Source organism: Oryctolagus cuniculus, chromosome 3 (assembly GCF_964237555.1).
Source record: "Oryctolagus cuniculus chromosome 3, mOryCun1.1, whole genome shotgun sequence".
NCBI classification, from domain to species: Eukaryota; Metazoa; Chordata; class Mammalia; order Lagomorpha; family Leporidae; genus Oryctolagus; species Oryctolagus cuniculus.
The window spans coordinates 136,261,325-136,282,819 of NC_091434.1; the positions used below are offsets into that span (position 1 = coordinate 136,261,325).

Below are 21,495 nucleotides of genomic sequence, written 5' to 3' on the forward strand. Positions count from 1 at the left end.
CACATGCGGCTCTTCAAAAATGTGATTTCAAGTTCTAGTCTTTGAGTAATGAAGATACTCATTGAGTTATTTTTATTTTACATCTTCCAAGTTTAGTATTCTTCCCCAAATCCAACACATGCTTTAAAGTCTAACAATTTTAGTTTCAGAACAGTCTTCACAGTAAATTTAAAAATTACTGAAAATATAAATAATTATTTAACTTACTTTGGAATCTTAGTTTGGAATCTGGTATTGACTGGGATTCTACCTCTGGGATCTAGTTCAATCCCAAGCTCTTCTAGTCCCAAATTCTGAGTAAAGGGTCGTCGCCCAATGCAAACCAAGAGCACGTCGCAAGTGATGACTTCCGCTTTACCACCAGAAGCAGCTTCAATACTAGACAACAGACAGCACAAGGGATTAAACTCACATCTGCCATAAATGCTTGACTCAGAAATTCAACATCTGAGATTTGTCTTGTGTTGATAACATTTCTAACAGTATGCTTAGTTATAAACATGAACATAGGGGTCAGGTAAGAAAAAGTATACACATCCTCTAAAAGCTTGTCATTAAAATCTCACAAACAGCCTAACAATCGTGGATACAACATAGGTCTTAAAGTCAGAAAGATCCAAGTTCAAGTATTGACTTTGCCACTCTCTAGCTGTATGAATAACCTTAGGTATGTTGTTAAATGACATAAATACTTAATAATTACAGTGCCAGGCACATAATAAGCCATCAAATTATTATTGGTTTCCCCATATATCTACTAAAAGTATTAGTTTCACTAAACGGAGGTTTTAAATCTTCTGGATGTACTCTACGAAAGGGTATATTACAGCGATAATAGTGGGCTAAAGGGTTAATTTTTCTACTATCAACTGAATCATGCATTTCAATGCACTAATTCGGCAAGTAATAGTGTTATTTTTTTTTTCAATTTGTTATTAAGCAAAAAAAGTTTAAAAAGTTGGGGCAGGCACTGTGGAACAGTGGATAAACCCACTGCCTGTGATGTATGCATCCCATATGGGCTCTGGTTTATGTCCTGGGCTGCTCTGCTTCCAACCTAGCTCCCTGTTAACATGCCGGGGAAAACAGCAGCAGATGGCCCAAGTGTCCAGGCTCCTATCTCCCATGTAGGAGACCTTGATGAAGCTCCCGTTCCCTGGCTTCGGCCTGGCTCAGCCCTGCCAGTTGCAGCCACTTGGTAGTGAACCCGTGGATATAAGACCTCTCTCTGATTTAAATAAATGAATCTTTTAAAAAAAAAAGTTACAAAAAACCCTATACTGAACTCCTTACTCTGATTCTGAAACCTGAATGGTTTTCCTAGAAAAATACACAGAAAAGGATGACACCATATCAAAACAAAGGTAGCATACTTACGACACATCAATTTTGCCATCTGGCTTCTTGGTAGCACCAGTAACCTTTGTATTCAATTTAAATTTAAATCCTTGTTTTTGAAGGATGCGTTGAAAGTTTTTAGATATCTCCATGTCAATTCCAACTCCACCTACATGACCCAAAAATTCAACTGCTGTCACGTCTGCACCAAGTCTTTGCCACACTGAACCCTGCAAATAATAATAATCAAAAACCCCGATAATCATAAAAATAAAACTAAACATGTTTACCAAATCATGTTAAGTAATTTATTGTAAAGTATTGCCTTCTTTTGCTTATGTGTTTTTGTTAAAAGCTTTAAGGCTTAAAATTAACCCTGTGACAAATATGAGTAAATTCATATATTTATTCTTTCACATTCATTGAGCATCCACTACCTGCTGGGCACCAGTTTAGCTACTAGGCATTCACTGGTGAACAAAACAAAAGTAAGGGACCTTAAATTCTAACAGGAGAAATAAATAAGCAAAATTCACAAGAAGATATTAAAGTACTTTGAGAAAAATAAAGCAGGAAGTAGAACAGGGATTGCTGAAGGAAGAATGAATGGAATTTTACTTAGTATGATCAGGGAGGGCCTCACTGGAAGTACCATTTGCACAAAGACTTGAAGAAATGAGGAAGGGGGTGGGCAGCACTGTGGCATAGCAGGAAAAGGCGTCACCTGCAGTGCCAGCACCCCCTATGGGCACTAGTTTGAGTCCTGGCTGCTCCTCTTCCAATCCAGCTCTCTGCTGTGGCCTGGGAAAACAGCAGAAGATGGCCCAAGTCCCTGGGTCCCTGCACCTGTGTGGGAGAACTGGAAAAAGCTCCTGGCTTTGGATCAGCGCAGCTCCAGCCGTTGCGGCCATCTGGGGAGTGAACCAGTGGATGGAAGACCTCTCTATTTCTACCTCTCTAACTCTTTCAAATAAATAAAATAAATAAATCTTAAAAAAAAAAAATCACTCCAGCCACTGTAAGGAAAATAAACTATGAAACAGAAAAAAGCGGCCAGGAAGAGGTATGGCAAGACACGATGCTGGCTTTAACTAGCATCTAGCAGATGAATATGAGAGTGAACTGGATATATGCTGGGGGTATGCATCAGGAAAACCAGAGGAACATAATGACTGACTGCACTTGGGGCTTGAGGGCACCCTAGAAATCATATCTAACTCCCAAAGGTCTTGCTTACATCTTTTACAGACGGCAGCACCGCTCACTGAGGTGGAAAGTGCTAGAAGAGAAACAGGTTTGGTTCTGCTTGTGAGGCACTGGGGTGGGTGGGATGGACAGATTAAGATGCACATCTACTGGAGAGAGTGCCTGTGAGACACACAAGCAGGGATGCCAGTACACACACAGATACAAAACCAGAGCAAGGCGAGAGGACGAAGCTGCAGGTATCTCCCAGTCCTTGTGTAACTGGGATGGGGGTGAAGAGAATATTATGTGGAAAGACAAAAAGGGTCGAGGATGGAAACCTGAGAGGAGCCTAGAGTAATGATTAAAGGGAAGGCTGAGAAAGGAGAACCTGCAAAGAAGATGGAGTCAGTCCTCAGGGCGGATGTAAAATCAGCACAACGTGCCATCAGAGAAGCTAGGAAATTTCGAAGACAAGAAAATCAACAATGATGATGACAGGTACCAAAGAAAGCAGTGAAGACTGAACAGTAAATCCATTCATGTCCTTATCAGGAGCAATTTATTGGCACAAGCAGCCATGGACCAAGGAGTAAGAGTTGATGAAACAGAGCATGGACAACTCTTGAAAGAAGCTTGGTGATAAAGAGAAGGTGACAGGGAATTAGTAACTGAATAAGGACACGGGGTCATGAGAAGGCTTTTTATATGTACATAAGTCTGCATCTGTACCTGCATACCTGTGTGTAACATGTGAGTGCACACACAGCCACACTCAACTGTAAGTGAAAGAGAAGCACAAGGAGAAACAAGTCTGAACACTGAAAAATCAAGTCCACGAGAAGGCAGAAGATGATGCACTTCCAAGCCCGGGTGAAGGGACTAATCTCAATGAGAAAAAGCATTTCCATAGTAACAGGAGGGAAGAGCAAAAGAACAGCTGTGAGGTCAGGCAAAAGCATGGTCGAATATGGAGCATCAGGCTGAAGGGGTCCTCGCTTCCTCTCTCACGCCATCTTGAAGAGACACGGTAACCTGTGGGCAGGGAAAGATGGTGTACCTGCGGGTCTGCCAAGAGTGGGAAATGAAATAGCACTGCAGAGGCCAGGACAGAGTGCCAGCTACGCAAATAACAGATTGTCGGCAACGCTGGTGAGGTTCCTGCGCAGGCCTGTGACCAACAACTGCACAGGCACCTGTCTGCAGGGCATGTATCTTCCAGATGCAGTCAGCAGACTGGGAACAGCATAAAAAAAAAGAGACGCGTTCAACAAGGACAAGAGCTCTGCCATGGAGATACGACCAAACTGTGAGGCAAGTGACTCAAGACTGACACAGAGTGGCTGAAATGACAACTGGGCAATCAAAACTGGCCAGGAAAGCAGTCATGGAAGGAAAGGACTGAGTTAGAAAAAAAACCATAGGTGGACCTATGGAGAGAAAACCTAGCAAAGTTGAGTATAAAACTACACCAGAAACAACTGAGTAAGAGGACAGCAAGTTGTGGTTAGAGAACAAAATGCCTGAGTTTTATGATTTCAGAAGTAGAGCAATTCCTGATGATTACCAGACACAACAGCCCTGGGGACGGCCACCTAAAATGGAGGGGAAAGGACACTGGAGATATGTGGAAAGTTGCCAGGTGGACAGAGCAGGCAGAAGGTATCAAATAGCATGGGGTGCAAAGAACTGCAAGTAGTTTGACATTGCAAAAACATAAATTAAGAGGGACCAACATGAGGATGGAAAAGCAGGAATGACCAGATCACATATGTCATAGTAAGGAGTCTGATCTTTACCTGGAATACAGTTGGCTCAGAATGAGAGCTGCCTTCAATACCTGAAGGGCTGTGGGAGATTCAGAAAGAACGAGACTAGTTTTAGGGAACAGGTGGGTGGAAGGTATGGGGAAGCAGATTGGAAAAAAACAAAAAAACAAAAGGAGATTGTTCTAATGGTTAATGGTTACACACATTTAGTACATAGGTTATCCTGAAAAAAAAAATGTGAATTCTTCATTATTTTTAAACAAAACTCAACATCAATGGTTTATAATGTTAAACCAAGAAGGGATCACTTACCAATTCTACTCCTATTACTCCTGCACCAATAACAACCATCTTTTCTGGAACTTTTTTTAAAGATAAAGCACCTGTAGATGATACTATTGTATCTTCATCAATCTATAATAAAAACACAAGAAAAATGATTAAAGTTATTTGGAAAAAACCTAGTGATTTATAAACTATGATGTCACTGTAAAATCACTGAAACTGCTTCACTGTTGATTTTGAGGTTTCTATACTTGCCAGCTCAATTTCATCAAATCCCACTTAAAAATGCTGAATTTTATCATTTGGAATTTCAAAACAAAATTGTAACTCTTAATTTTTTCATACTGATTTCAGCTCAGTGACTGTCAAGATGTAGTATTTCACTCAGAAGTCTATTTTTTAAAAAGATTTTATTTATTTATTTGAGAAGCAGAGTTACAAACAGAGAGAGGGAGAGACAAAGTGAAAGATCTTCCATCTGCTGTTCACTCCCCAGATGGCTGCAACAGCCAGAGCTGAGCCGATCAGAAGGCAGGAGCTGGGAGTTTCCTCTCGATACTACACATGGGTGCAGGGGCCCAAGGCTTTGGGCCATCTTCTTCTGCTTTCCCAGGCCATTAACAGAGAGCTGGATCAGAAGAGGAGCAGCCGGGACACAAACCCAGTGCCCATATGGGATGCAGGTGTCTCAGGGAAGCTTAGCTTACTATGCCACAGAGTGCTAGGCATTGCCTAAAACCTCCATTACAATATGGCGCATGGTGAATGTTCGAGGGGCGTGTCTGCGGCTGCTGCAGTTAAGCTACGTAAGATCAGACCACTGGCAGGGATAGGTCTGCTTTAGTTCCGGACATGTGGACAGTGCGTGATCCCTATACTTTACTTAAGGTGCCCCTGTGCAGGGTCCACCCGTGCCTGTGTGACCTTTTCTCTGATTGGCTCCCCTACTGCGCATGTCCTTCGTAAGCTTTATAAGCCTGTACACTTCCTCAATAAAGCGGTTCCTGCTTCGACAGAACTCACAGGTGGTGTGGTGTGTTCATCACCAGCCGTCGACCTTACCCTTCCCGTTTGCCTTGTTGGGGAGTGTCTGTACTGGCCCCTGCTGGTCAGGGGCCAGCCTCAGACTTGAGACTCCAGCAACAGAGCTGGCCCCAGAGATCTATCATTTAAAATTCACAAACAGCATAAGCTAAATTTATAAAACACACATCCAGAAGAACATTGTAACGGCTATTACTGGTAAAGTGTAAGTACCGTGATTCCAGGAAAAGGAGTAACTTCTGATCCCGTAGCTACAAGAATATTCTTTGTGTCGATGACCTGCGTGCTGCCATCAGCTTTTGTAGCAGTGACCTGATTTTTGCCAGTAATCTTTCCATATCCATTGACATGAACAACCTTCATAAAAGAATAAAATTCACAAAGGTTAAAATAAATTTTTGATAAATATGATTAGTAAGATTAAAAGCCCTCTGTAAATAATTTATCTAATACAAAATGCTGCCTTTGGCAAAATATGACAAACCCAAAGTCTGCTTCATATTGAATGGAGAAAAGTTATAAGCATTTCCACTGGGACCTAGAATCTGACAAGGATGTCTACTTTCACCATTACTATTCAATATAGTTTAGCTAGAGCCATTAGAAAAGAAAAAGTAATCAAACGGTAAGGAGGAAGTCAAATTATTCCTGTTTGCAACTAACATGATCCTATACAGAGGGGAACCAAGACTCCACTGATTGACTACCGGAACTCTTAAGAGAGCTTGGTAAAGTTGCAGGATATAAAATCAACACACAAAAATCAATAGCTTTTGTGTACATAAACAATGCCATGGCTGAGAAAGAACTTGTAAGATCAGTACCATTCACAACAGCATTCAAAGAATTCAAATACCTTGGAATAAATTTAACCAAGCATGTGAAAGATCTCTATAATGAAAATGACAAAACATTAAAGAAACAGAAGACAACATATACAAATGGAAAAATCTTCCTTGTTTCTGGATTGGAAGAATAGCATCAAAATGTCCACACTACCCAAAGCAATTTATAAATTCAATGCAATCCCAATCAAATTACCAATGACATTCTTCGCAAATCTACAGAAAAGAATGCTAGAGACCCTGAACAGGTAAAGCAATCTTAAACAACAAACACAAAGTCGGAAGTATCACAATACAAGATTTCAAGATATATTACAGGGCAGTTACAATCAAAACACTCTGGTACTGGCACAATAGACACTGGAACAGAATAGAAACCCACACAGCTACAATCAACTAATCTTTGACAAATGAGCTAAAATCAGTACCTGGAGTAAGGACAGTCTCTTCAACAAATGATGATGGGAAAATCTGATCTATGAGTGTTGAAGTATGAAACAAGACCCCTATTCCTTACATCTTATACAAAACTCAACACACAGTGAATCAAGGATCTAAATTTATGACTAGATACTGTTAAATCACTAGAGGAAAACCTTGGGGAAACTGTGCAAGACATTGGCATAGGGAAAGACTTCTCGGAAGAGACCCAGAAGCACAGACAATACAAACAAAAACAGACAAATGATATCACATCAAGCAAAGAAGCTTCTGCACAGCAGAGGAATCAACAAAGTGAAGAGGCAACTGACAGAATGTGAGAAAATATTTACAAACTATACACCTGATAAAGAATGAATATCCAGAATACATAGGGAGCTCCAGAAACTCCTGAACAACAAAACAAACAATCCAGTTAAGAAATGGACAAAGGACACAAACAGGCATTTTTCAAAGAATGAAATCCAAATGCCCAACAGACACATGACAAAATGCTCAGGATCACTAGCCATCAGGGAAATGCAAATAAAAACCACAATGAGGTTTCACCTCACCCCTGTTAGAATGGCTATCACTCAAAAATCAAAAAATAATAAATGCTGGTAAGAATGTAGAGGAAAAGGTACCCTAATACACTGTTGGTGGGAATATAAACTTGAACAACCATTATGAAAGACAGCAATGGAGATGACTCAGAACTCTAAAAACAGATCTACCATATGACCCAGCAATCCCACTCCTGAGAATTTGCCCAAATGACATTAATCACCATATGAGCTATTTGTATCCCATGTTAACTGCAACTCAATTCACAAAAGCTGAGATATACAATCAGCCCAGATGTACATCAACACTGATGAGTATATGAAGAAAAAATATATACACTATGGAATACTGCTCAGCCATAAAAACAATGAAATCCTGTCTTTCACAGCAAAATGGATGCAACTGGAAACCATTATGCTTAGTGAAATTAGTCATTCCCCAAGAGACAAATATGATTTATAGTCTCTGATATGTGGAGGTTAAGAGCATACAAAAAAATTTATAGGCATGAAACAGAAATCTTGTGATCTGATTGTCATTTTTCACCCTTGTTTATACTCCTGTGGTCTTTTTAATCTATGTGCTGAATATTACGGTTAGTGGTGCATTAAGTCTGTGATTATAGAGTGGATCAAAAACATGTTTTTGCAAAAATTAAAGAAAAAAAAAGGAAGCAAAGAATGAGGGGGATTCAGGGAGGCAGAAAAGGAGGAAGGGAAGTACAGTTATCTTAAAATTGTACCTATGAAATACCTGAAATCTGTTCTCTTTATATTAAGACCTGTTACTGTGTCAGGTTAAGCATCACATCAGTTTTTTTTCTGTTTTTTTTTTTTTTTTTTTAAGAGTTATATATTTATTTGATAAACTTACAGAGAGAGAGAGAGAGAGAGAGAGAGACAGAGAGAGACAGAGAGAGACAGAGAGGTCTTCCATCTATTCATTCACTCCCAAAGTGGGCAGCAGAAGCCTGGAGTTTCTTGCGGTCTCCCACATGGTTGGCAGGGGCCCAAACACTTGAGCCATCTACTATTGCTTTTCCCAGGCCATTAACAGGGAGATGGATCGACAGTGAAGCAGCCAGTGAGCACCTGTATGGGAAGCTGGCAGCTTTACTTGCTAAGCCACACCGCCAACCCCAGTAGTCAAGTGCAAACTAGAACACTCTATCAGCAGTAAACAAATGAGAATGTTTCAAATACGTACAAATTAGACAGAAATCTGAATATTCAACACCAACCTTATTCTGTTTGAATAAATGGGCAATTCCACCTGTTAAAGCTTTTACTGCAGTACTCTTCTGCTCCATCATCTTCTCTAAATTCAAGCGAACTTCAGACACTGTAAGTTGTTAAGTAAATGTGTAATCATTATCTAAATTCTTGAATTGCGGTATTTTTTTTTTTACTAAACCAAGTCTACAAAGCTTCAGCCTACTGTTTACAAGGCTTTATAAAAGGCATTAACATTTTAACTTAATAGCTGGTATGATAATCATAGCTGATAAAATCTCATCAACATCATATCTTAATAATGGAATCTTTATACACTGTAAAATGTAGACCCTGGGTAAAAGCACAGTCCAAAATAAAATATTACATCCCACTTTGAACATCTTAGGACTGTTCTAAGTCTGGAGGACATTTAAGAAGAAATCGAAAAGTAAAACACCATTTAGAATTTTAAAAAGGAAATAATAATTTCATGAAATTAAAGATACACATTTGAACATGTCAAATACAGACACTTAAAGAATGAGGTTTATCATTTAGATTTTAATCGTTCACTTAACTCAGAAGAGAACTTGGAAGCATAAGATAAAGAAGCTCAACTCTAATTATTTCTCAGACTTTTGGCCCCGATCAAGTGATGAAACTCAACTCTCAGAAATCAGCTCCCACAACCCCGGCACACCTCAGAGCCAAGGAAATACAGACCCTTAAGGATTTCAGATTTACCAAGGTCCCAGGGCTGGAACATAAAGCCTTCCCGGCAATCCAGGCCTCCTGACTATCTCTCCCACAACCGTATCATCTCTTCTTCCCTTATATTATTCTACTTTTCATCCAGTTTGGTATTTGCTTTAGCATGCATTACCTCTATACCCACTGCACTGCCAACACACAGCTCCTTTCAGAAAATTACCACTGCAAATAAACCAATGAAGGAGGGGCCAGCGCCCTCATACAGTAGGTTAATCCTCCGCCTGTGGTGCCAGCATCCCATACGGGCGCCGGTTCTAGCCTCGGCTGCTTCTCTTCCAATCCAGCTCTCTGCTGTGGCCTGGGAAAGCAGTAGAAGATAGCCCAAGTCCTTGGGCCCCTACACCCACGTGGGAGACCGGGAAGAAGCACCTGGCTCCTGGCTTCGGATCGGCGCAGCCTTGGCCTTTGCGGCCATTTGGGGAGTGAACCAACTCTGTCTCTCCCTCTCACTGTCTGTAACTCTACCTCTCAAATAAATAAATAAAATCTTTGAAAAAAAAAAGAAAGAAAGAAACAATGAAGGAAAAGTAACATCCCAGGGAACACTCAGGTCCTTCCTAGAAGAGACTGCCCTCCTGTCAACAACAGTAATAGGAGTCAAAGGATGAAAAACAGCCCAAAAAAGTCTGGCAGAAACAAGACATACCAAATTCCAACAACAGTAATGGCCCTCTTTTCCCGCTGTGCCTCACCCTCCCCTCTCTCCTCTGCTCTTTCCACTACCTTCCTTTATGTCTGTCTGCCCATGGCACTCAGGATCCAGCCTTCCTACAACCAAAAGTTAGCAGAGGAATAGAAGATAGGATATAACTCTGGACTTACAAATTCTTAAGTAACTCTATATTTTCATGAGTCTTTATCCTAGTCTTCCCTAACTAATCATTTATGAAGGTACTTTAAAATCTTTATGAAAAACAAAATTAAAAGACAAGCTCATCCTGAAATTTTTGAAATCTATGCAATTCTTTCATAATACATATTTCTGTAAATTATTTAAAGACCCCTCATTTGCATGGATTTAGAAAATGTCTGCACCAGAATAAATCTACCTTTTAATTCCATTTTCCATCAACTTCGTAAACAGGCTCACATTACATATACATACACTACACACACACATCTTCATCCAGAAGAGTCCAGTTAAACATGTCTGATAACATCACTAAATACGAAAAGTGCACTTACTTTCAATTCCCCTAGATGCAAAATCTTTTCCATGGGCCATATGGTAATAATGAGAGTTATTCAATAAAGCCTAAAGGAAGTAAAAACATAGATTTATCAAATATTCATAAGCAGACCATATACAAGCATAAAGCACTCAGGAAATGACATTCTCTATGTGGAACAATACTTAGGACTATACCAATTCAATTCCTTAAGTAATTAATCTAAAACAAACAATAACAACATAAAAAACATTCAACAAACAAGAATGAATAAAAAAACTTTACTTTCTTCAAAAGCAAAGGTATTGGTGCTGGTGTTGTGGCACAACAGGTAAAGTTGCTGCCTGCAATGCTAGCATCCCATATGAGTGCACTGGTTCAAGTCCTGGCTGCTCTACTTCCAATCCAGCTCCCTGCTAATGTGCGCGGGAAAGCAGAAGAAGATGGCCCAAGTCCTTGCACCCCTGCACCCATGTGGGAGATACAGAGTTACAGGCTCCTGGCTTTGGCCCAGCCCAGTGCCAGCTGTGTGGCCATCTGGGGAGTAAACCAGCAGAGAAGATCATTCTCTATAACTCTGCCTTTCAAACAAATATATCTTTATTAAAAAAAAAAAAAAAAAAAGCAAAGGCACAATAAGCACACTCTTCAAGGTGACAGGTGAAAAAGGCAGTCCCGTCTACGTACAAAGAGGCCTGCAGAGACCTAAAAGGATCTATTATCTGTTTCCCTGGTAAAGGAAAGCTGAAGAACAACATGGAAGAACAGAATCTGAATCTAAAGGCTAAGTCTTCTGAGACAAAGAATCTGCTTCAGGAATGTATGGCAGACTGGGGACAATACTGGAAGTTTTACCAAGGAAAATACATAGGATTGATTTTTTCATCGTCCTTGGATTAAATTTTAGTAACTGTATTAGCTTAATCATCTACCTCAGTACAGCCTTCTAGGTCATGGCTGAAGAAAAACACCCCTGCGCTGTGCAAAGCATATACTCACCTTAGAGGGAATACAGCCCACATTCAAGCATGTCCCTCCAAGTGTCTCATTTTTCTCAACGCAGACTGTCTACAACCAAAGAAATTATTATTTAACTGAACATAACCTGCAATGTCTCTGTTCACTGAAATTCCAAATATATCTGCCTTAAATTAATAAGCTCCTCAAGCTGCTTTCCAGAAATCAGAATACAATCTTTCAAAATTTTTCATTAGATTAGTGCTAAACTAGGGTAGCCCAAGAATCAATTATTTTAACACATATTTTTGTTCAACACCACAAAATACATGATTTTAACTCTATCACTGTGTCTTTCAAAGTGTGAATAGAGGCCCAAATGGTTAAATCTTGGGAACAGGGTAAAAATATTGCACTTCATTTTCCATTTCATGAGATTACAACCCAATGAATCCTGTCTTCATCAGTTTCAAGCTTACTAACAATTCACAGGATTAAGAAATCATTTATCATGTCTATACTCGCAGAATATTTTGTGAAAACAAGCGAACCCACAGCTACTTTGAGTTTAAATCTTACCTTAAAGCCTAACTGGGCAGCTTTAATAGCAGCGACATATCCTCCAGGACCAGAACCTATCACAGTCACATCAGCATCAACTACAATAAAGCAAATTGATATAGCATAGGTTTTTTAATTTTAATTAATTTTTTAATATTTACCAAAAATAATTCTTGGTAAAACCACCAAAAAAAACTCATCCAAGCCTCCAAGAAAGTGAAAATAAGCATCTTCTATACAGTCTATTTTATTCCTAGGACTTGTTCTTCAATGTCAGTGAAAATGGCACATTTTAAATTCCATTTTTGTTTTCTATTCATTATGGCATATGGAAACACAACTGAGTTCTGTAACATTAACTTCTTGTCCCCCAACCTTGCTAAAATCTATCATTTAATGAGAAATGACAAGAATTACTGAAACCAGAAGACAAGTGTGTAGGCAACAGCCTGAGGTTTGGAATCTGGCATACTGAGCTTCATATCTCAACTCTTATCAGCTATGTGATCTTGGCCAAATGACTTAATCTTTCTAACACAGGAATGACAACAAAGTTTTATTTATTTATTTGAAAGGCTGGGAGTGCGGGGATGAGAGAGAGAGAGAGAGAGAGATAGAGGCAGGGAGGGATAGTAGGGTAGGTATCTTCCACCTACTGATTCACTCCCCAAAAGGCCGCACTGGTCCAAAAGGCCGCCAGGAGTCTAGAACTCCATCCAGGTCTCCCTCATGGGTGGATGGGGGCACCCAAGTACTTGGGCCACCTTCCACTGCCTGTGCATTAGCAGGGAGCTGGATCAGAAGTGGAATGAATAGCTGGGACACAAACCAATGCTCCAGCCAATATCACAGGTGGTAGCTTAACCTGCTGTGCCACAATGCTGGCTCCACATAAGGTAATTTTATATAATGCCTTAATACTTCCAATTAATTTAGATCAATTATCCCTTTTAGGTCCTAACTTCTGAAATATCAGGAGGAAAAAAAAAAAGTTTCCCTATAGTACATGGCATGTAATGTCTATACTGATAAACTTTTTTAAAAGATTCATTTTATTTATTTGAAAGACAGAGTTACAGAGAGGGGTAGAGAGAGAGAGAGAGGTCTTCCATCCGCTGGTTCACTCCCCAGATGGCCATAATGGCCGGAGCTACACCGATCCGAAGCTAGGAGCCAGGAGCTTCTTCCTGGTCTCCCACACGGGTGCAGGGGCCCAAGCACTTGGGCCATCTTCTACTGCTTTCTCAGGCCATTCAGATAGCTGGATTGGAAAAGGAGCAGCTGGGACTAGAACCGGCGCCCATATGCAATGCTGGCAATGCTTTAACCCACTGCGCCACAGCGCCACCCCTATACTGATAAATTTTACAGAGTTTAAGATAGCAGGCTAACTAGAACATTCAATTAACTATTCTAGATATTTACCTTACAAAGATAAAAATGAAAAATTAACTGATCAGTAGCCTTAGGAATATAATTTTAAAACAAATGTACAAATACATTTAATTACCTTCGTTCTCCTCAATCCAACTTCAAGTAAAGCAAGAATAACTCTTAAGAGTCAGGTGACTGAGGCCAGTGTTTTAGCACAGTGGGTTAAGCTGTCACTTGCAAATCCAGCATCCCATATGAGCATTAGTTCGAGACCAATTGCTCCACTTCTGATCCAGCTCCTTGGTAATGCATCTAGGAAAGCAGCAGAAAATGGCCCAAGTACTTGAGCCCCTGCCACTCACACAGGAGACCAAGATGGAGCTCTAGGCTCCTGGCTTTGACCTGGCCCAGCCCCAGCTACTTTGCCTTCCAAACAGGTAATAGGGAATGAACCAGTGGAAAGAATGATGGATGAATGGATGGATGAAACGAAGGAAGGAAGATACATGGATGGATGGACAGACAGATGATAGATAGATTTAACTTTGTCTTCCAAATGAATAAATCTTTAAAAAAAGTTAGGTGAGTCTTCCTTCTTCTATCCCAGTGTCATTACAATCCCAATTAATCTAGTATTCAGCATGTGTAAACGGGCAGTCAGTCTGGATCCACGTTTCAGAAGCTGAGGTATATGGCTATGCTACGAAGTCTCTGAGATTCTCATCTGCTTAAAGGATCGTCTTTTTCTTCCTTTTCTGGAACCCTTGCATGTGGCTCTGTCCAGCAGGAGTGGGCAGTGGTGCAGCCCAGCAATGTCACTCAATGCACTCACCCCAAGTCTGAGAAATACACACACCCATCACTCGACAGAGGCCCCAGAAAAGGGATTGAGGGCTCGGTGAATCCTCGGAGGTTTCCAGTCCCTGCTCTGCCCCCAGGGCTGCCTCTGCCCATGAGCAGCTCCAGAGCAGACTCAGAAGGGCCCTCGGCAGAAGGCGGGCATCCCTGGGATGGGTCTTTCAGCTGTTGAGGTCTGAAACTGTGCAAGTTCATGTAAACAACGAGATATTAGTACCTTTTTTCTGAGCCCACTGAGGTCCTATACACAAACTGAGCTTTTGTTTAAAAAGATGCTGTGAATGTGGGTATGAGGGTTTTTCTTTTTCTTTGTTCACCCTCTTTCCTATGTGCCATCTGCTATCTTCTGTTTCTTATTTCTCCGAAACATTAAGGAATTAAGCAACTAAAGCAGAGAATTCTAAGTCTGTCCCTTCAACAGTCTGACTTCCTTATAAGGCTCTTAAACACCCACAGACGCTCTCACAAGCACACACTCAACAGGAATCAATGCAAAGTGTGGTGTTAACCTTGCCTGGCCCCATAAACCCCTGACATCTTAAATAAGAAACTAGAGACCTGCTTTCTCACGAAGACACAGAAAAGGCTCGATATGAAACTAAGGTGGGGACACTGAATGGCTGTCACTGGGTGAGGGCTCTGTTCCCAGTCCCTGAGGTTCTGCAAGGGAATCGCCTACAGTCAGGAGTAACCTCACAGATGCGGCTGCCACAGCCTCAAGACCGTGTGTGTGGCCAGGCCTGTATGGTACAGACTTCGTGTCTTGTGGCTTAAGTACTGCCGGAGTGGGGCGGGCTCAGGAGAGCAGGCCTGGAAGGCCCTGCTCCCTCACTGGGTGGGGCAGAGCCGGGGGAGTCTGCTCGGGTCCTCAGGCTGGCTCCTCCCAGGATCCAGTCCATGTGGCTCTCACTCCCTCACTCCCAAAACACACTGCTCACCACTTGGGTCCCTCAACTCAGGCTTGTCTTCAGCAGGAGGTCTCTGGAGGGGTGAGGGTGGGAAACAACTTTTTGGTCTGAACTTAAAAGAAAAACAAGAGAAAGAAAAGTATGAAATGAAATGAAGATTAAGACCTGCTAGCCCAGCCAGGCAGCTCTTGGAGGCTGAGGGCAGCGAGCCAGAGTGGTGACCTTGGTCTGCCCTTGGCACAGGGCCCTTCGAGGTGTCAGAGACTGGCTGAGAAAGCCCAGGGTGAGGGTAGGACCCTGTGTGTGGTGACTAGCCCCTCACCTGCTCAGGGAGCACACGCCCCAGCCCACCCCCAATCCACATTTTGGTCAGCTCCTCCTACATCTCTTGCTGACAAGGTAGGCACTACTGCCCTCTCAAGCTCAAGGTCTCAGGGGCCTGAGGGAGGAGGCCCGATGGGGCAGGCTCACTGCCATCTCATCCTGGCCCTAGCAAAAGCCACTTCCTCTTCATGGCTTCGGTGTTGGGCTCCTGGGACAAAATGGAGGCTTGTGGGCTCAGGATGCCAGGACACCCACAGGAAGCAAAATGCACACATCAGCAGCAGGTGCCCCGGGGCACACCAAGAGGAAGAAAACAGACTAGTCAAGGCCTCAGCTACCAATCACCAAAATGCTGTCATCACGAATCCAGGAGGTCATAAACAAGTCAGAAGTCTCTCTACCTTGTTCAATGAAGAAGGAAGGAAAGTGAAACATCTGTCCATGCACACAGCACATCCACGCAGAAAATGCAAAGTGAGAATACGAACGGCCTAGGCATCACGTCCAGCCTCCCCCCGGAACCCCAGACCTTCCAGTTCAAACAGTCACAGGAACATTACACTGGTTTTGCTCTTAATAAAAAACAAGTACCTCTAAACAAAGAACATTCCTCGGAAACTATAGGAGAAAGCACACTCTCTTTGGCAGCCAAGATGAGCCTCAGGCACCAAGGAGCCTTTGGGCAAGATGGGCTTCTGGGGCCTGGAGGGGTGGGCTTACCAGGCACCCCAGAGCGCATGGGCTGGGGACAGCAGGCAGGGCAGCTGTCCCTTAGAGTCAGTCTGCAGACACAGGTTCAGCCCCAAAGGGGACAGGAAGAAAATGAACTACTGTTGGGGCCGGCGCAGTGGGTTAACACCCTGCCTGAAGCGCCAGCATCCCATGTGGGCGCCAGTTCGAGACCCGGCTGCTCCACTTCTGATCCAGCTCTCTGCTGTGGCCTGGGAAAGCAGTAGAAGATGGCCCAAGTCCTTAGGCCCTTGCACCCGTGTGGGAGACCTGGAGGAAGCTCCTGGCTCCTGGCTTCAGACAGGCGCAGCTCCAGCCGTTGCGGCCAACTGAGGAGTGGACCATCGGATGGAAGGCCTCTCTCTCTCTCTGCCTCTCCTTCTCTCTGTGTAACCCTTTGAAATAAATAAATCTTAAAAAAGAAAAAAAAAAAAAAAAAGAAAATGAACTACTGTTTCTTTTGGTTTAAAAAAATAAAAATTTAAAAAGAAAAATAAGGAACAGATCAGTACAAATAACAGCAACAAGTCTTTAGTCAGCGGGGCAGGCGGTGGGGTCACCCCGACTTTGCCTTTGCCAGCAAGCAGTGCTGTCCTGGCTCACGGAAGGAGGCTCCACTCCTTCCTCCCAGCACCTGCTCCCAGAGCCAGGGACACCAGCGCCTGGCCAGCAGGAAAGGAACCAGGTCCCAAGTGAGACCCACATGACCCACTCCTACCAGCTCTGCAGTGGCCCCCAAGGGGAGCTGGGAGCCTAAGCAGCGCAGGGAGGTAGGCGACACCAGCACCATGCACACAGGGCCGGGACAGTGGCTTCTCGTCATTTCCCTTGGTATAGACTGTTGATTAGAGCTCTGGGTGGGGGAGGGACCACCAGGCACGTCTCCAGCCCCTCCCACAGTGCCTCCTAGCTTCTCCTGTGGGTTCTGGAGAGTGGGGTCTGCACAGGGGGCCCACAGGTCTGTGGCTTCTAGGAGGGGAAGGTGTGCGTGTGCAGATGGCTGATGAGGTTGTGCAGTTGGGTGAACTTGCCCCTGCAGTGCCTGAGTGCACATGCTCGGTGGGACTGGTACACAGACCCAGGTGGCTCTGCCTGTGGTGGGTCACAGTGGCACACCAGGTGAACATGGTGCCACAGATGTTGCAGTGGAAGGGCCACGTGAGCCAGTGAGTCTTGGTGCTGCAGCAGGGTGGCGGGGTCCTGGCAGGTCTTTTCACTGACCCAGCACTTGAAGGGGCGAGGCCTGGCCATGCAGTGCTCAGCCTCCCTTTCGTGCCCCTGCTGCATGTGTCATAGGCCCCCTCCTCATCAATCAGCAGCTCCTCCTCTGTGTGCGTCTCCACGTGGGCACTGAGAGGCTCAGCGCTGGAGAAGCCCTTGACACAGAGGACGCACAGGTACGGGGTGTGCCTGTCTTAGCCATTCTGCAGGTATAGGTCGTGGTGCCAGCGTGGCTCTACTCTGTCCTCAGTCATCGCTCCCATCCTTGCCATTCTCTTCCTCCTTGCAGGGGTAAGGGGGTCCCCATGGGTAAGGGGGTTCCCCATGGGGCCCACTTTGCTACCCCCACCAACACCACTGCCAATCTTTCCTCCAGACCTACATTTATAGATTTGACTTTGCCACATAAAATTCTATATTTTTTCATCATTATATAAGTATAATATATATGTTATTTCTACAATAATTCAAAACTCTGGTAACTATGTTATTGAGTTTAAATTCAATTTTGGCCTTTTGGGTATGTGTTTTATTTTTAATCATTAAAAATATGCAGCAACACATAAAATAAATCCACGGGACAAAAATGAGAAATACATTTGGTCTGGAGAACAGCCTCTTTTGGTAAGCAAAACCAGAAGTAAACAATAACTAAGACTGAGGCAGGTGTCTGGCACGGTGGTTAGGAAGCCACCTGGGACACCTGCATCCCTTATCCCAGTGCCATGAGCTTGAGTTCTGGCTCCATTCCCATTGTATCTTCCCAACACGCACCGCTGGGAGGCAGCAGGTGATACCTTAAGTACGTCAGTCCATGCCATCCACATGGGAGACTGGGACTGAGGCTGTGGCTCCCGGGCATGTGGGGATTGAACCAGTAGATGAGAGGTTTCTGTGTGTATCTCACAAATAAAAATTAAGAAATATACACATACACAAAACAACTAAATAAAAATTAAGAAATACACACATACACACAAGACATAGCAAGAAAACTTTATATTTCCCATATTACTATGTGATCTTGTGTGTGTTTTTTTTTTTTTAAGATTTATTTATTAACTTGAAAGGCAGAAATACAGACAGAGAAGCAGAGAAGGGTGAGAGATTGAGCTCTCCCATCCACTGGTTCCCACCACAACAGCCGGGACTGGGCCAGGCCTAGGACAGGCTGAAGCCAGGAGCCAGGAGCCTCCCACATGGGTACAGGAGCACAAGCACCTGGGCCATCCTCTGCTGCCTTCCCAGGCACACCAGCAGGGAGCTGGATCTGAAGTGGAGCAGCCAGGATTCTACACTGCACCCATATGGGATGCTGCCACAGCAGGGTGCCCACATGAGCTATCACAGTACCAGCCCCATGATCTTATTATTTATTTATTTGAGAGGCAGAGTGAGAAACAGAGACAGAATATCCAGTCTCTTGCTTCACTCTCCATACGTCTTCAGTGGCTCTGGGGAGGGGATGGGAGCTGAGCTGGAATCAGGCATATAGTGTCATGTACTGAACCCAGGCACTCTAACATGGGAACACAGGCATCCCAATCAGCATCTCACTCCATATGGTGGTATCTGTTTTCTGTAGCAAATGCCGAAAAGTCCAAACAGTTCGCGTCTCACCATACTAGACGTAACACTCCAAGTGCTAGGCAACATAAAAATGAAGGGAAAAAAGCCAAGTCTTCATGTAAAGATTTGCCAGCTTAGAATACAGAAGTGTACAATCCAGTGACAAAACTTCAAAGACCAGCCAAAATTTAAGGGAAATGTACAGATGTCTGCAACTTATTTTTTTAAGATTTTTTTTTTATTTGACAGGTAGAGCCATAGACAGTGAGAGAGAGAGACAGAGAGAAAGGTCTTCCTTCCGTTGGTTCATTCCCTCAAATGGCCGCTACACCAATCTGAAGCAAGGAGCCAGGTGCTTCTTCCTGGTCTCCCATGCAGGTGCAGGTGCCCAAGCACTTGGGCCATCCTCCACTGCCCTCCCGGGCCATAGCAGAGAGCTGGACTGGAAGAGGAGTAACCGGGACTAGAACCCGGTGCCCATATGGGATGCCGGTGCTGCAGGTGGAGGATTAACCCAGTGAGCCACGGCGCCGGGCCCCCTATAACTTATTTTAAAAGGCATCAAAAAAATAAGATGGACCAATGGATAAGTAAATGGATGGCCAGTTATGAAATAATCTAAGTACAGTAAGGTGTTAAAGGAACAATCTATGAGTGTTCACTATAAAATTCTTATAGCAGTCATAATGAACCATTGGGAAAACACACAGGTAACTATCACTTTTAAGGAGGTAAGCCAAAGTCTTCCTCGGTTCCGACTTTCCCCTGTCCCTATCTCAGAATCACTGGTCAAGTGGGTCAGGATACAGGGGCCTAGGCTGTGGCTCAGCATATTAATGCCCTGGCCTGAAGCGCCGGCATCCCATGTGGGTGCTGGTTCTAGTCCTGGCTGCTCCTCTTCCGATCTAGCTCTCTGCTATGGCCTGGGAAAGCAGTAGAAGATGGCCCAAGCCCCTGGGCCCCTGCACCCTTGCAGGAGACCTGGAAGAAGATCCTGGCTCCTGGCTTCGGATCGGCGCAGCTCTGGCCGTTGCGGCCAATTGGGGAGTAAACTATCAGATGGAAGATCTCTCTCTCTCTCTGCCTCTCCTCTCTCTGTGTAACTATGACTTTCAAATAAAAAAAACAAATCAGGATACAGTGTTCATGGACAGGGGCCAGCACTGTAGCTCAATGACTTAAGCCACTGTTTTGACACTGGAGCACCACTGGTTTGAGTCCCAGATACTCCACTTACAATTAGCTCCCTGCTAATGCACCTGGGGAGCAGAAGATGGCCCAAGTGCTTAGGCTCCTGCCACCGACATGGTAGACTAACAGGGAGTTCCAGGCTCCTGACTTCAGCCTGGCCCAGTCCTCACCACTGTGGCCATTTGGGGAGTGAACCAATGGATGGAAGATCTCTTTCTCTATCACAAAGCCTTTCAAATAAAATACATCTTAAAAAAAAAAAAAAAGAAGAAATATCATAAGACAATAATTATTAATTACCAAATTCACTAAATAAGCAGAAGAGCTGTTTGGTAGAGTTCATTTGCTAGTATTTTGTTGGGGGATGGGGAAAGCTCTTTACTTTTATTTGAGAGGCAGAGAGCACAGTGCAGAGAAGACAGATGCTCTCATCTGACAGTTCACTCCCCAAATGCCCTCCGAGGAAGGGGGAAAGGGTGGGCAACTCAATCCAGGAACCTAACCACTGAACCGAAGCATCACTTCTGCTTCCCAGGGTTCACACCAGCAGGAAGCCAGAATTAAGCCAGGCATTGGATCCAGGTACTCTGACATGGGACACTGGCATCCTAACTAGTGTCTTAACCTCCAGGCCAAATGCCTGCCCCAGGGAGGCTGTTTTCACTAGCCTTAATGTCCAGTCTATTTCAGTAACTTTCTCCCACAGTCACACTCTATACTTGTTCTCATGCCAGACTGTTCAGCCTCAGCCTTTGAACTTGAATTCTGATACTTCACTCTCTAACCGTAACTTTATAATCGCCTAGTGCATAAGGTAAAAGAAAAGAGTAAATAAAGGATTTGAAGTTAAAAAAAAAAAAATCAAAACCCCTGGGGTTCACATATGCTCGACCACTCCTGAAGTGGGCTTTAACGTAACATATGAATAAAGTAGGTATACTACCTACAGTCCAGGGTTGTGAGGTTTGGTGATTCCCTGACACGCAGTAAATCATAAATCCATTAGCACTCATGCATATAAAATGAATGGATCAAGTAATAAATGTTTGACACGTTTATACTCATCTGACGTATTTATTTAAAGGCTGTCTTGCCCCTGAAAATGCACATTTTATCAGGCCAAGATTGAGACTGTTTTGCTCAGCTCCTAAGATGGTACACATGATACTCTGTTCATGCACATGTACACTGAATAC

The 21,495-nt window shown here is 43.4% G+C and overlaps 1 protein-coding gene across 1 annotated transcript in view; it reads right to left on the minus strand.

Moving 5' to 3' along the window:
• The window catches only part of DLD (dihydrolipoamide dehydrogenase), a 34,736-nt gene that overhangs the window by 3,134 nt on the left and 10,107 nt on the right, over positions 1-21,495 (minus strand). The window contains exons 3-10 of the mRNA XM_051849690.2: positions 12,144-12,223; positions 11,607-11,675; positions 10,624-10,693; positions 8,694-8,794; positions 5,835-5,978; positions 4,605-4,706; positions 1,378-1,568; positions 208-378 (exon numbers count right to left, since the gene is read on the minus strand). Of these exons, the coding sequence (XP_051705650.1) occupies positions 208-378; positions 1,378-1,568; positions 4,605-4,706; positions 5,835-5,978; positions 8,694-8,794; positions 10,624-10,693; positions 11,607-11,675; positions 12,144-12,223 (928 nt within the window). The remainder of the gene's footprint in view (positions 1-207; positions 379-1,377; positions 1,569-4,604; positions 4,707-5,834; positions 5,979-8,693; positions 8,795-10,623; positions 10,694-11,606; positions 11,676-12,143; positions 12,224-21,495) is intronic.